The 14,709-nt window shown below is 37.2% G+C and overlaps 1 protein-coding gene across 5 annotated transcripts in view; it reads right to left on the bottom strand.

Annotated features, from left to right (window-relative positions):
* Window positions 1-14,709, bottom strand: part of adka (adenosine kinase a) — a 172,450-nt gene that overhangs the window by 73,573 nt on the left and 84,168 nt on the right. For all 5 annotated transcript variants that reach the window (XM_079843425.1, XM_079843423.1, XM_079843427.1 and 2 more), the window contains one exon: window positions 8,942-9,114. In XM_079843425.1, the coding sequence (XP_079699551.1) occupies window positions 8,942-9,114 (173 nt within the window). The remainder of the gene's footprint in view (window positions 1-8,941; window positions 9,115-14,709) is intronic.

Raw genomic sequence — 14,709 nt, 5'->3', positions numbered from 1 at the left:
TAAAGGGGTCCTATTATTCACATTGTCAACATGATAATGTTGCTGTTTGGGCATGAGAAAGGTCTGCAAAGTAACAAACCACAAAGCTCACTCTATGTCAGTAAGCACTTTTTCTGAACGCCTTGATTGGACAGTTCTGTTTTCTTCAGGGAATGTACAAGTCACAATTTCCCTCTTTTAAATAATTCCCGCCTAAGGCATACACAAAAATAAAAGGGGGGGAGGCTAGTTGCTTTAGTAGTGTGTTGTCGCAATGTCCAAGAGACACTGCTTTTTCCACCCCTGCACAAGTCATAGTTACAAAGGTGGTTCAGGTTGATCAGCTTGTTCTTCTTGAATGTCGGACTCTGGCTCAAACTCATACAGCAAAACTGCCATATTTAGGGTAGTTCCAGTAGTGTTTACGCAGCGACTCAGGAACCTTTCTAATTTTATAAAAAAACTAAAACAAATTAAATGTATTGAATGTTAAATGTGAATGTGGTAGGGTTGCAACAGTATACCGGTTTATCACGATGTTGACATGTACGATTATCATATCGTCAGCATTTGTTTATACACGGTTTGGGGGGGGGGATGAAAGCAGATCTCACCTGCGCTATTGCGCATATGCAACTTCTTTCCACATGACTGCTTAGACTCAACTCATACATGTACAGCTGAGAAAATGTCAGAGCCAGAGGCGACAAATTCTAATCTCTATCCCCCACTGAAAAAAAAAGTTAAAATCTGCAGTATGGGAATATTTTGGGTATCCGAAAAAACGAACGCGGGGTTGTCCTTGTAGATGGTTATCCAGTTTGCAAGAAATGTGGACGAAAAGTGGCTGCAAAAGGAGGAAATCCGTCGAACATTTTCTCCCATATTCGTGAACACCATCCATCCATGAAGATAATGGTAGCCTATGTTCTGTTTATAACTTAAGGCCATTTTATTTCCGTGATGCAGATTGAATCCCGAAATCCAGTCATGAAAATGGAATTTAGGTATCACGCAGATGTCACGTATGTGTGATTTGATAGATGAATGAATAAATCAAAAATATAGCTTTGCAATAAATCAGATCGAGATATGCGTTTGTCTATGAATATACAGCGCTAAAAGACTGCTATATACTGTAAATCTATATTCTGCTTGTTCTGCGTGTCTAATATGTTTGTGAATGAGCAGCGCGTTTCATCTAGTAGTACATACTCAAGTACGCGTGCACTTGAGAACCGTCCTGGTGTTTAAAGCGTCAGCCGTCTCACTCACTATCGAGATTGCTAATGTGTTGAATATACACATGAATATATCCAGAGCTGCTCTGAGAGAGCATTTTATAATTTTATAAAGAATAATCATCAAATACACTGACTGAAACTCATTGTTGGTAAGTGCAACCTGTCAAAATAAAAGTTTGGCTTAGCTCAAAGAAATAACTGAAATATATATTGTACCATTCAATGTACACTAAAAATAATAATGTTATATATATATATATATATATATATATATATATATATATATATATATATATATATATATATATATATATATATATATATATATATATATATATATAAATAATAAAAAAACATATCTGTTTTCATTTATTGAAGGGTCATTGTAGCTGATGATTATAATAATAATAATAATAATAATAAACAGAGCAAAATAATAATGATTGTTTAATACCGTATACCGTAAAACCGTGATATTTTCTGAGACGATTATCATACCGTGAAAATCTCATACCGTTACAACCCTAGAATGTAGACATAACATTCTATCGTACAAAACAATGAAATGAAAACAAAATTATATTTATTTTAAACTTTAATAAAGATTTCACTTAAAGGGTTAGTTCACCCAAAAATGAAAATTCTGTCATTAATTACTCACCCTCATGTCGTTGGACACCCGTAAGACCTCCGTTCATATTCGGAACACAAATGAAGATATTTTAGTTGAAAGCTGATGGCTGAGAAAGGCTTCACACAGGCCTCCATTGGCATTCAGTACATTGACACTTCCAAGATCCATGAAAGGCACTTAAAACGTCGTTACAAAGTCTATCTCACCACAGTGGCTCTACAATAATCATACAATGCGACGACAATAGTTTTTGTGCGCAAAAAAAAATCTAAATAACACCTTTATCCAACTTGTTCTCGACTTCCGTGTGTGCCTCCGCGACGCATGCGCGAGAATATGACGTAGCGCCGGTGTTCGGGAATCCATGAAATACACACTTAAGCCCCATTTTGAGCACTACGCCGAGACCTAAAGCACGATCAATGTAGAATCCAACAGCTTAGACACGCGCGTCTTCCTCTGCTCGTAAACAAATCGCTTCTGGGTCATATGTCCGAACGCCGGATCTGCGTCATATTCTCGCGCATGCGTCGTGGAGGCATACACGGAAGTCGAGAACAAGTTGGATAAAGGTGTTATTTTGATTTTTTTTTTGCGCACAAAAACTATTGTCGTCGCATCGTAAGATTATTGTAGAGCCACTGTGGTGAGATAGACTTTGTAACGACGATTTAAGTGCCTTTCATGGATCTTGGAAGTGTCAATGTACTGAATGCCAATGGAGGCCTGATTGAAGCCTTTCTCAGCCATCAGCTTTCAACTAAAATATCTCCATTTGTGTTCCGAATATGAACGGAGGACTTACGGGTGTCCAACGACATGAGGGTGAGTAATTAATGACAGAATTTTCATTTTTGGGTGAACTAACCCTTTAATAGTGTTAAAATTAATGCTGTTAAAAGATTAACTTGAGGGAGTGAATGGTAGATTATAGCAAAATTTAAGTGAACTTAAAACAATCTTTACATAAACCCATTATAATAAATGTTATATTTACCTATGGCCTTCCCTGTTAGACATATACAGAAATGTAATGGTTATCAAAAAACTTTCATAACTGCATAAATAATAAATTAAATATAGAAGATCGTCATTAAAGCAACGCTTTTCTCTGTTCCCGTTGTTCTTTGATGAACATTAAATGACAGACACCATCAGAGCTGCTGTCACTTTAAGATCGGCCGCTGCTGAACATGACGCGGATCTGATGCGCTGTCCCACGCATCTCATTTCCTCACAAGTTCATTTAAAGCTACACTATGTAATTTTTCCGTCCACTAGAGGTCACCTGTTCAAAACAAAAGCGTAGTTTGATGACGGCACGTTTGAGCGCAGAATCTTGGGACATGTGGTCTTCACTTCACAGCCGGTGGGAAAGAGTCAGGATAGGACTCGGGCAGAAATCATGTTCATGGATGCGATTATCAACATTACTGTAGTATGAGGCAGAGCAGGACCGAGTGTTGTGGAGCTGAGCAAGGCCGCAGGAGCGATTGAAGAGCGGGACTGTTATTATGGCATAGTCGCCGGCGTGACTTTTATTATGACACGGTCGCCGGTGCCACTTCCTCTTTTCCAGTCATGAGTATGAGGTAACGCAACTCTTTTTATCGTATTATATACATCTGAGTGTGTTGAAAATTAAGTTATGGCGTTCCCTTCGGCGGCTGCTATGACACTTGTTCACACTGCAGTGAGAGTACAGCGTTTCTGCTAAATAAAACCGGAAAACGAGGGTACCGCAGATATGACGCAATCGACAGGCGACTCCCTCAAACATATAGCTCACACATCCCGGTTCCTTGGTTAAAATAGCAATTTCTCACGATTTACAAATAGTTGGAAACATTTGGGATATTCTAAGTACTCAACTGAACAAAATATATAATACTGGCCTAGTGGTTTTTGGATATTTTACTGCAAAAATCTTACATAGTTCACCTTTAAGACGTTATTTAGCTCATTTAAGAATACTCTACAAAATTGCCATTTTGGCAAAATTCTCTGTGTTGTTGTTATTGTTTGTTCAAGAACAAAAGAGAACTCGATGTGTGCACGAGACTGACGCGAGTGTGTCTGTGCGTCAAGTGCGTGTGTGTCAGGGTGTCATGAGACGCAGCCACACAGACAGCACATTGACATACAGCGCATTTCCTTTGTGTCTTGTCGCGCTTAGATTGTTTAAATGCATTTACATGAATAAAAGCGTGATCATATAATGTAACGCTGGGCAAAAATGGATATAAAAACGGACACTGCGTTAATTGCATTAAATATTTTTAATGCGTTAAACTGAAAAAATTTATCGCCTGCATTAACGCGTTAATTTGCCCAGCACTAATATATATACATATTAGGGACGCCACAATTCTCAATATAATATTGAACCGTTCGGTGACGGCATTCACGGTTCAATACGCGCTTGTGAATTGCGTTTTTTTTCGGTTTTGCATTTAATTAATTATTTTTCTACATATTCTATAATTTGCCTCCATCCCAATACTGAACAACGCGAGATACATTCACATCACACGTTAGTGGTAGAGTTATACTCACGGGACACTATAGTTATTCACAATCTCAAAAGTTCATTATTTGCTTGCTTTTTAAAGCCTTGCCAGCTCATTCGCGTGCGCGGTTTTAACATGCGCTTTTCCGAGCGCGCGCACTAAACGCCTGTCAAACACGTGATTACTGAACTAAGTAGTCGTCTTACTACGCTAATACTGTCAAATACACACAAGGTTAACAAAACACAGTCGGTTGTGTCTAAAGTGAAAGTAAAATCGGCGTGTGTCTGTATATCAGATGCACGGAGGTCTTACAATGACAGCAGCGCAGTAGTGAACACGCTGTCCTTAAAGGGACAGTTCACCTCTAAAATTATGTCATTATTTACTCACTCTAATATTGTTCCAAACCTGTATTAATTTCTCGATGACAGAATTTTCATTTTTGAGTGAAATGTTAATGTTAATACAACAACAAAAGACAAAGAGAAAATCACTCACTGCTCTTGACTGAAAAACTAATACAGTAGCTTTAATAAGAATCAATGTATATTTTATAGTGAAGTCTATGTAGTGTTTTATTTTTACATTTATTCATTCAATTTCATACTTAAATGCTGCTGTACAGCTCTGAGCTGCCAGTGTAAATCTTTATATATATTTATTTATATTATACAATACACTAGGAATGTGTACAAGGGTTTTTTTAAAAGTAAAGTTTTAAGTTTAAGTAAGGTTTTTCAAGTCTTTTAAGTAAAATAAAGAAAGAGTATTGCAATAAAAAAATAGTCTTTGTCTCCTTAACCTCTTGCTGTTCCTGTTGCCTAAGAATAGCAAAAAAAACTGATGTGACAAGCCATCAGAACCGAACCGAAAACCATGGTTAAAAACCGAGGTATGTATTGAACCATGGACTAACTGTATTGTTGCATCCCTAATACACACACACGCACACACACGCACACGCATTGTGCATCTTTACTATGTATATCCAGAATAAACTAGCAAGCCCCCTTGACAAAAAAGCAACTGATTGTAATTTTCACAGTGGAACATGCAAGATGCAGATCTGACACCCTTCGGCTTGATGTCATCGTGTTAATCAAAATCAAATCCATTAAGGCATAATAAGCATTTAGAGTGGCAGAGTCACGCTGATCTGACCAGGCAGACTGTGTCGGACTCTCCTCCACGCTATCATTACCGCTCACAGTGAGAAGCAGTGCTGAGAGGAAGGGCAGACCTCTCTCTGCAGGCTGTAGACCCATGACCTCTCCCTCCCCCCTCCCAGGCCAGTCTGAAATCAGCGGTCTTTTAACACTGTTTCCCGTCTGGCCTGTCTCACCGGTGGCTGTGTACAGGTACGCTGCATAGCTGCAGGGAGAAAGTATTGAGGAAGATATTGATCAGGCCGCTTTCAGGCCTTGAGCCGCAGGTCTGCGAATCTCCTGTAATGAAAGGGTCCGCTTTGACAGGTGAGGTGCTAATGAGAAGAGCCTCATAAGGCCAAGGCTGACAGCTCTACAAGCCGCTGCTCTTTCAAGTCTTCTGTCTCTAATGCATAGTCAGCTAACACTAACTCTAACAGTCTAAACAAAGAGACCATTCCTCATAAATCTCCTGCTCGACTTTCATATCTTCCCTGGCTACATGGGTCCTTTAAGACAGGGGTTTTCAAACTGGGGTTTGAACCCAGGAGTCCTCCAGAAGGTTCTAAGGGGTCCCCAGAAAATTTAGAGAGTACAAAGACAAAGCAAAAACGTATAAAGTCTACCGAATATTCTAACCGTTTCTTTTCTAAATTTTTTTCTCCTTTCTTGCCGTATACATACTTTCCAGAATTGTATGTTTGTTTTGTATCTTTATAGTGAGTTTCTCACTATAGTCCCATTTATCTTGCTCACTGGGGTTGTAACGCAGTATTCTTAACGCAGTACGTATGCTGCTTACATACATTTATTGTGAAAGTTGCTCATACAAATAATTTTTAATTGAACATGTTCTTCTTCAGGTTTATACATCCAACATTAAGTATAGCCAATTTGTGTGTTGTGTTTATAATGTCACACTTACTGTTTATCTGCTGTTTTTTCATTCATACAAATCCATACAGATGGATTTTAGGAAGGGGGTCCCTCATTAAAGGATTAGTTCACTTTTAAATAAACTTGTGCTGATAATTTACTCACCCCCATGTCATCCAAGATGTCCATGTCTTTCTTTCTAAAGTCCAAAAGAAATTAAGTTATTTGATGAAAACAGTCCAGGGTTTTTCTCCATATAATGGACTTCAATGGGTTCCAAACGGTTCAAGGTCCAAATGACAGTTTCAGTACAGCTTCAAAGGTCTTTAAGCGATACCAAACTATGAATAAGGGTCTTATTTAGCAAAACGATCCGTTTCTGCGAGAAACCGAGCAGTATTTATGCTATTATTTTACGAACGTGATCATCTCTGAGCTCCCCCATTACTTCCGCTAAGTGAGGTCAAAATGCGAGCCTGGTCATAGATGTATACATAGATGCCTCATTAGAATGAGGCATCTATGATCGATATATCTATGACCAGGCTCATATTTGACCTCACTTAGTCATTTGGACCTTGAACCGTTTGGAGCCCATTGAAGTCCATTATATGGAGAAAAATCCTGGAAAGTTTTCATCAAAAAACGTAATTTCTTTTCGACTGCAGAAAGAAAGACATGGACATCTTGGATGACATGGGGGTGAGTAAATTATCAGCAAAAGTTTATCTAAAAGTGAACTAATCCTTTAAGGTTCATCATGTTTGGGTCCTTGGCATCATAAAGTTTGAAAACCCCTGCTTTAAGACATACGTTACACGACCAAAGGTATATGTACTCCAAGGTGGTCTATGTTACCTGGAGAAAGCTATCCGTTAGCATTTGTTTTCATCAACACTCTCTTAACATCAACCCTTTTACAGCAAGTGGATGAGAAAAATTCACAAAGAAACCAGGATGATCTGAAGTCCCTCTCTTATGTCAGCTTGGCTCAGAGGGGACACACCTGTGAGCGGTAGTTCAATAGTTTTGATAGCGGCTCAGATTAAAAGGCAATAGCATGGCTGACAACATGCAAAACAAATGCAGATCACCACCTGAACGATCACGACTGCCTCAGAGGGGCATCTATTATTCAGCTGATGTCACTGACACCGGTGCCCCTGCAAGTGCATTTTTTTATTTTTATTAAAGGAATAGTCCTCCCAGGAATTATTATTTCATAAGTAAAGTTTTTCAGTGAAACTCCTAAGCATACAACAGTTTAGAGTGACCATAAAGGCTCCAAAAAAGTTTCCTGCACTACTTCTAAGCAGCACCTTTGTGAATATACAGCACAAAACATATTGATTCTTGAACAAATTACTCTTATGAGCCGGTTCTTTTTAGAGAATCTTTTAAGAGTGGTTACTGAATTAATCTCAGTTACTAGACTCACTAAATGAATCTAAATGTATTCATTTTGTGATGTCTGACTTCTAAATATAAGTAAAATATGTAATAATATATTTATAAAAAATGTGCATATAAATAAAATGTAAATAAATAACTAATTAACAATATGTTTAAACATCTAATTAAAATAATAAAACATTTAATTATATTAAATTTAATAAAAAGCTAATTATATATCAATTACATACTGTATAATTTATATATCATTTATTATATTTATTTCTGTCACATCTGTCCTTTTGAAATTCAAAATATTTTACTAAATAATTCTAACCGAGAGCTAAAAGAATCATTAGTGAAATCATTAAGGAACCACAACCATTGAGAAAAATTCTGAATCATTAAACTCATTATTATCATCAAGCTCCCAATCCGACTATCAATGGCATCACAATGTTATTTGGTAACAATATTACTATTACTACTATTTACTATAATAACAGTAGATTATGCATAATTACAAGTAACTAACCCTAAACCTAAATGTAACTCTATAGTAAGTAGTTAATTAATATTACCCCGTATTTATTTGAGTAAGTACAATGTAACTATGTCACCTTAAAATAAAGTGTAACCTTATATTTTTTGATAATACAATTTTCCTTTAAGATTATATGAGCATGGTCAAAAAAATGAGACAGCGATCCATAAGAAGTTTGAACCTGCTGTTCATTTGAACAAATCCTCAGTGTTTATACAATTACAGATTAGTCAATAAGCTTAAACGGTTACTGTCGCATTCTCTTCGCAATCAGAGAAATAGTAAGTAATACTTAAATACACCAAATGCTCAAATGTTCAAACATGTAGGTGGCACGTAATTCAGCCAAAGCAGTTTCACGTATCTGCTCAGTCATGGAATCTAGCACCCTTCAGGGCCAAGTCATGCGGTGTATCAAAATACCTCTGTGCTGATCTAACCCCGGCAAATAAATAAATCAAGAGCTCTGGCGGAAAAGAGCAGAACAGCCGGCGAGGGAACAGCGAGTCCCAGTGCATAGTGAGGTGGGGTGTGTGAATGTGCGCTGTGTGTGCAGGGGGGTGCTATCCTGAGGAAGCGATAAGGGCCCTCCCTAGAGGAAAGGGGTGGCTGACCTGTTGTCGCCAGTGATGCAGGCAGCGCAGCTCCCCGTGGGCTCCTCGCTCTGCTCGTAATAGTGGGCATCCACGTGGGCCTCCGCTGCCTTCGCCTTCAGGATCTTCCCGAACGTATCCTTCCCGATGCAGCCAAAGAAGGTGCCAACTTTGTGCGGCTCCTGGATCATCCACTGAAAGGAAGGACAGATTGAGCGGTGGGGACAAAAAGGAAAGAGAGCAGAGGAAAAGCGATTATTATAACACGTAAACACAGCTTCCATATCTGAGAGTTTAAAAAAAAAAGACTGGAAATCACATATCCAGGAACTAGGAAGTTGTCTATATATTGACAATTCCTGGAAAGGCAAAATGGACCGTGGTAGAGGCCCCTGTGCGTGCAACTCTGCAAGAGAATAACTAGTGAAAACAGGAAGTAATAGCAAACTGATAAGGAGAAAAAACAAATACATTTTCTCGTATTCAGGGTTAAAAAGTGGTAAAGTAAGGGAACAATGAGTGAGTCATTCTTTAAGCATTTCAAATACTATAGTGTTTGTTAGAAAAGTGACAGCAATGATCAATGATGAAAACTCAATTGTGTGACTTCAACAGCGTCAACTTTTTCTAATTTTACTTCTTTATTTTTTTTTACTATCAATATTGTTTAATTTTTTACCATGTTTTACTATTATTTTTAACTTGACACAATGTCTTAATGTTGTGCTCCTGGTATAAGACGCAAAAAAAAATGAAAAGATGTGATGCAAATGGAAAAAATACTTCTGACAAATAAATACAGTATGTACACTGATGTATTTGTATACATACAGCAATGTGATGTTTATGTTTTGAAGCAGATAATGATATATACTGGCTGATATCATACATTGGTTACATTTAGACTGAATACAGTACAAATACAGTATAGGCCTAGCGCTGAAATTAAATAATACATTATTATGGATAACTTTGTTTTATAAAAGTTAAATGGGAAATTATAGCTTTCAAAATATATTAAAAAATAAACAAACAAACTGTCTGTGTGCATTGGATGTAAAAAAGTCAACATTTTATAACAGCATGGCAACATAGTATCCATCCTTAAATATTTGTAGACCTATTTATTTTTTTGGCACTGAAATGGCTGGCACTATTCAAATTGCATTGAGTACTGGTCTTATAAAAGCCTCTGAATATAAAGAGATCACCTCTGATGGCAAAACCTTCACAAAACTGATGGAATAATGAAATGAGATACAGGATGTCTATCTGTAGGCCATGTTAAACTAGATTACAGGGGAGCACTGATTCCAGCATCCTGGACGGTGGCTCACCACAAACACTGTGACATTGGTACTTTTATGGGGATGATGAAAAGGTCTTTCTAGATTTTTAGTGCTGTGGGGTTTAACCTCAGAAGATTTATTAGAGTACACGCTGCTACGTTTGCTGCTTTTATTGCAACCTTGCAATGTCTGTTGATGGGGCCCCTTGTGAATGAGATGCTCTGCCTTAGAGATGACCTGTATACATGAGAAATTAATCACTCCAATCAAAGAGTCATGTCTGTCTGTGGAGCAATACACCTCTGTTTACAATATGGAAGTAGTTATGTACTCTTTGTTTAATGTAAGACTACAAAAAAAGACAAAAACATTTTAAATCGGTTGATGGGGCAAATGATGCAGTGGACACCCCAGGTTCTTTGAAGTCAACATTAAACCACACATACAACCCATTTTACTTGAATAATCTGACATAATTCTGGTCAATCTGTCAATAAAAAGTTTTGCTGTACTACACGTCCAATTTCTTAATTACTGATTTATTCCAAGGGATATTCAATGACTTAGAAATCTTCTTGTATCCATCCTCTGCTTTGTGCCTTTTAATTACTTTTTCGTGGAGTTGTTTGGAGCCTACATGTTCATGGTGTAAGTTCTGCCACAATATTGACTTGCCAAATTGAACCTACCAGATGGCGTATTTATACTAAAATCAATCAAAAGCCCTTGACGGCACACAAGTTTATCTCCATTTAACTCTGATGTGTCTAAAACAAATTGGCTGCACTAGCAATGGTTGAAAAAGGGTGAATACTTCTGGATTTTATAATTGTAATTATTTTGGATCAAAGCCAAACTAAAAGAATAGTTCACCCAAAAATAAAAATTCTGTCTATTACTCACACTTATGCCATTCCAAACCCATCAGACTTTCATTCATATTCAAAATGATTTCAAGATTTTAATGAAACATAGTTCATAAAGACATTGTAAATGTAATCCATATGAATCGAGCTGTCTTCTGAGGACACAAGATGGCTTAATATGAACAAGTTTAATGAGTTCGCAACAACATAAAAGTGAATTATGACTTTTCATTATATAACATTCATAATTAAATGTGACCCATTAGTCGCACAGGTATATTTTTGGCAATAGCCAGTCAACAAATCCCATTATGGGTCAAAATTATTGCGGGGCCAAGTAATGTAAAATAACCAAATTATTTTTCTTTTATGCGAAAATCATTAGAATATTAAGTAAAGATCATGTTCCATTAAGATATTTTGTAAATTCCCTATTGTAAATATATAACAAATTCTTATTAGCAGTAATATGGGTTGCTAAGGACTTCATTTGTACAACTTTAAAGGCGATTTTCTCAATATTTAGATTTTTTTGCACCCTCAGATTCCAGATTTTCAAATAGTTGTATCTCAGCCAAGTATTGTCCTATCCTAACAAATCATACATTAATGGAAAGCTTATTTATTCAGATGAATAAGACATAGATATCTCAATAAAAAAAGACCCATATGATTGGTTTTGTGCTCCAGGGTCACAAATATTAAGATAAATTTTTTCACTTTTATTCAATTTAATTATAACTAAAATATTAATTAATAAATTATTTTTCACAAACAAGTCCAAGGGTGGTAACTACTTTTTACAGGCAAGCACAAAAGACTGTGAATGTGCATTAAGAAAGTAAAGTCACTTTTGACTTCATTTTGACATTTCTGATGTTCGAAATGAATAAATTGTGATAACTCAAGGAGCAAATGGCCCACTCTTTTTGATCACCCCTGCAGAATCTAACATTTCCTATGGTCAACTTCCATCATTCCTGCTGCTGCTATTTACAGACCCAACACTTACAGACAACAACACTCGCACATGACATGCTGCGTTGCATTTTAACTGCACCTGGTGAGTGTTTTTTACCAGGTGCGGTTACTTGAAGGTAAACATTGGGTAAAATCACAAATTATGTAAACCACATCTAAACATAAGTGTGAGTTTCATGATTCAAATTGTACATGCGTACACATTTGATTTTATTGGAGACAGCAGAGCTCCAATGATTAGGAAGGACCGGGTCGGGCGGTGCTTCTAATAGCCTTTAAAAACAGCTTGGCACAGCGCACACCTTTGTTCCGACTCAAATAATCAAAGCCAGCCAAAAACTGCAGCCAATCAAAGAGGTCTGCTGTGAAACACCAGTCTATTCGTCTCCATCTACTGCAATAACCCCCTCCTGCTGACAATTACTTTCAAATGGAGATCTAAATAAAAGATGATATGTCCATTAAGACAAAGAGCTATCTGCAGGGTCGCAGGGAGGTCGGTCTGCGGCAGGCGTAAGGGATATTCATGCTCAGTCACATCCCAATTACCCGCCAGCAGCACTGGCAGGGTGTGAGCAAACGTGTGTGAGGGAAGCTTCATTACGGAGGGGGATGAAGTGCTGAAATTAAACAGCAGTGTCTCCCGCTGCGTTGAGCCCCCCGGCCTAGAACACGCAGCCTGGCTCTGACATAATGTGGCTGCACATGATCACGTAAGCGAAGACTCTCACGCACACATGCCGTACTGTACACATGCATACATTAGGGTTGTTTGAGAAGTGAAGAGAAACATGCAAACAAAAGCAAATAAATTATGCAAAATGCTGATGGTCCCTCAAAAATTTGCTGATCGTATGGAAAAGACTGTGTTTTTTTTTTTTACATTAAGACTACAACACAGCAGGTAGAGCCAGATTTGGCAATTATGGGAAGAAAAACAGATATCAGTACATGCATGCATGTCAGAGTAAACAACATTTTTCCCATATCTCAAAATGGTCCATGCACCTTGATGGGCACTCGTGCAGTCAAATATCTTATACTTATTATAAATCTACAAAAACTTTTAATAAATCTGAACAAATTACTTTTTGTGAGCAGTTAGTTTTTAAACAAACAAATACAACTGAGCTAAAGAAACGCACGTTTTGTCAGCAGTATTTTATATTTTAAAAAATTTATTTAAAAAAAAGGAAATTCATTCTTTTATTCATCAAGGATGCATTAAATTGATCAAAAGTGACAGTAAAGACATTTATAATGTTACAAAATATTTTTATTTCAAATACATTTTAAGCACCACAACTGTTTTCAAGAGTGATAATCACATAATAATCAGAGATGTTTAATTTTGCACCAAATTAGCATATCAGCATGATTTCTGAAGGATCATGTGACACTGACTGTTGAAAATTCAGCTTTGCCATAACAGGAATATATCACATTTCAAATATATTAAAACGAAAAAGAAAAAAAAATTTGTAATAATATTTAACATTATTGTATTTTCCATATTTCCAAATAAATGCAGCCTTGGTGAGTATAAGATACTTTTTTCAAAAACATTAAAAAAATCTTACCATCCCCAAACTTTTGAACTATAGGGGATATTACCACATTTATATATTGTTCTTCATATAGTTAAGACCTATTATTAGTCTGCAAATGCTGCCTCTAAAAAAAAAAAAGAAAAAAAAAAAAGGAAGTTGGTCAGAATTTATTAAATTCGCCAACAATCTCATTATTTGGAAATGGAAATGCATTGAAATATTTCTTCCTCAAAAGTACAGAAATAAATCGGTAATATTGAACCATAATCATTAAATTCCTTACAATTGCCATTTCTAATTACATCCCAAATAAGATATTCCTTTAAATGTCTGAGGGGCATTAATTGTTACAGATGTGAGGGCTTTTGCATGGGGAGGTGACCCAGCACGTATCCCAGCATCCACCAGCTGACACTCCTCTTTGTCACATGCTTGCAGCAGTTATCACTCATTCACCAGAGGACAATCAGAGCACCCGCTGACGGCCCCTAGCACAGCACAGCCAAATACTGGGCTCCATAACAGAAGCCCATCAAGGTTCTGACGTATCAAAGCACATGGAGAAAAAAAAAAACCTAAGAGCCTTGAGTGAAGTGATCCGTTTCATAATCACGGCTTCTCTTTTGATCTATTCCACAAAGAGGCCGACTTCCAACTACAGCAGAGCTGTGAAAACCCAACAAACTGCGCTATAATTCAGGTAAAAGAGCGACATAACCTAATTTTGAACTATAATCCTTAGAAAATCCCAATGTACCTCATGCCAGGGGCTTAAAAAGGAGGTTTGAATACAATGCCTGATTAGGGTTGACTGTTTGGCAGAGCTACAAAAAGGCAAAATTAGATTAATTTGCTTTTGACACACTGTAATAATCTAATAGCATTTAGCTCAGTGAACCCAGACTTAAACAATGGCGGTGAATGCTCTTTAACCTGAAAAGCTCCAGAACCCAGCCAACACATCTCAGGATTAAAAGCCCTCGGTAACCTGATGGATGCAACTCCAATTACAGGCTTATCAAACTGGCAAAAACCGCAGAGCGACTATTTATAGACCGAACTGAAATAGCCAGCGCCTGCCTCCCAAAAGTGGTCATGAAGCA

This window comes from Gobio gobio (assembly GCF_949357685.1).
Source record: "Gobio gobio genome assembly, chromosome: 18".
NCBI classification, from domain to species: domain Eukaryota; kingdom Metazoa; phylum Chordata; class Actinopteri; order Cypriniformes; family Gobionidae; genus Gobio; species Gobio gobio.
Note: the sequence above shows the minus strand (reverse complement) of the source record. Positions and strands in the feature narration are given on the sequence as shown.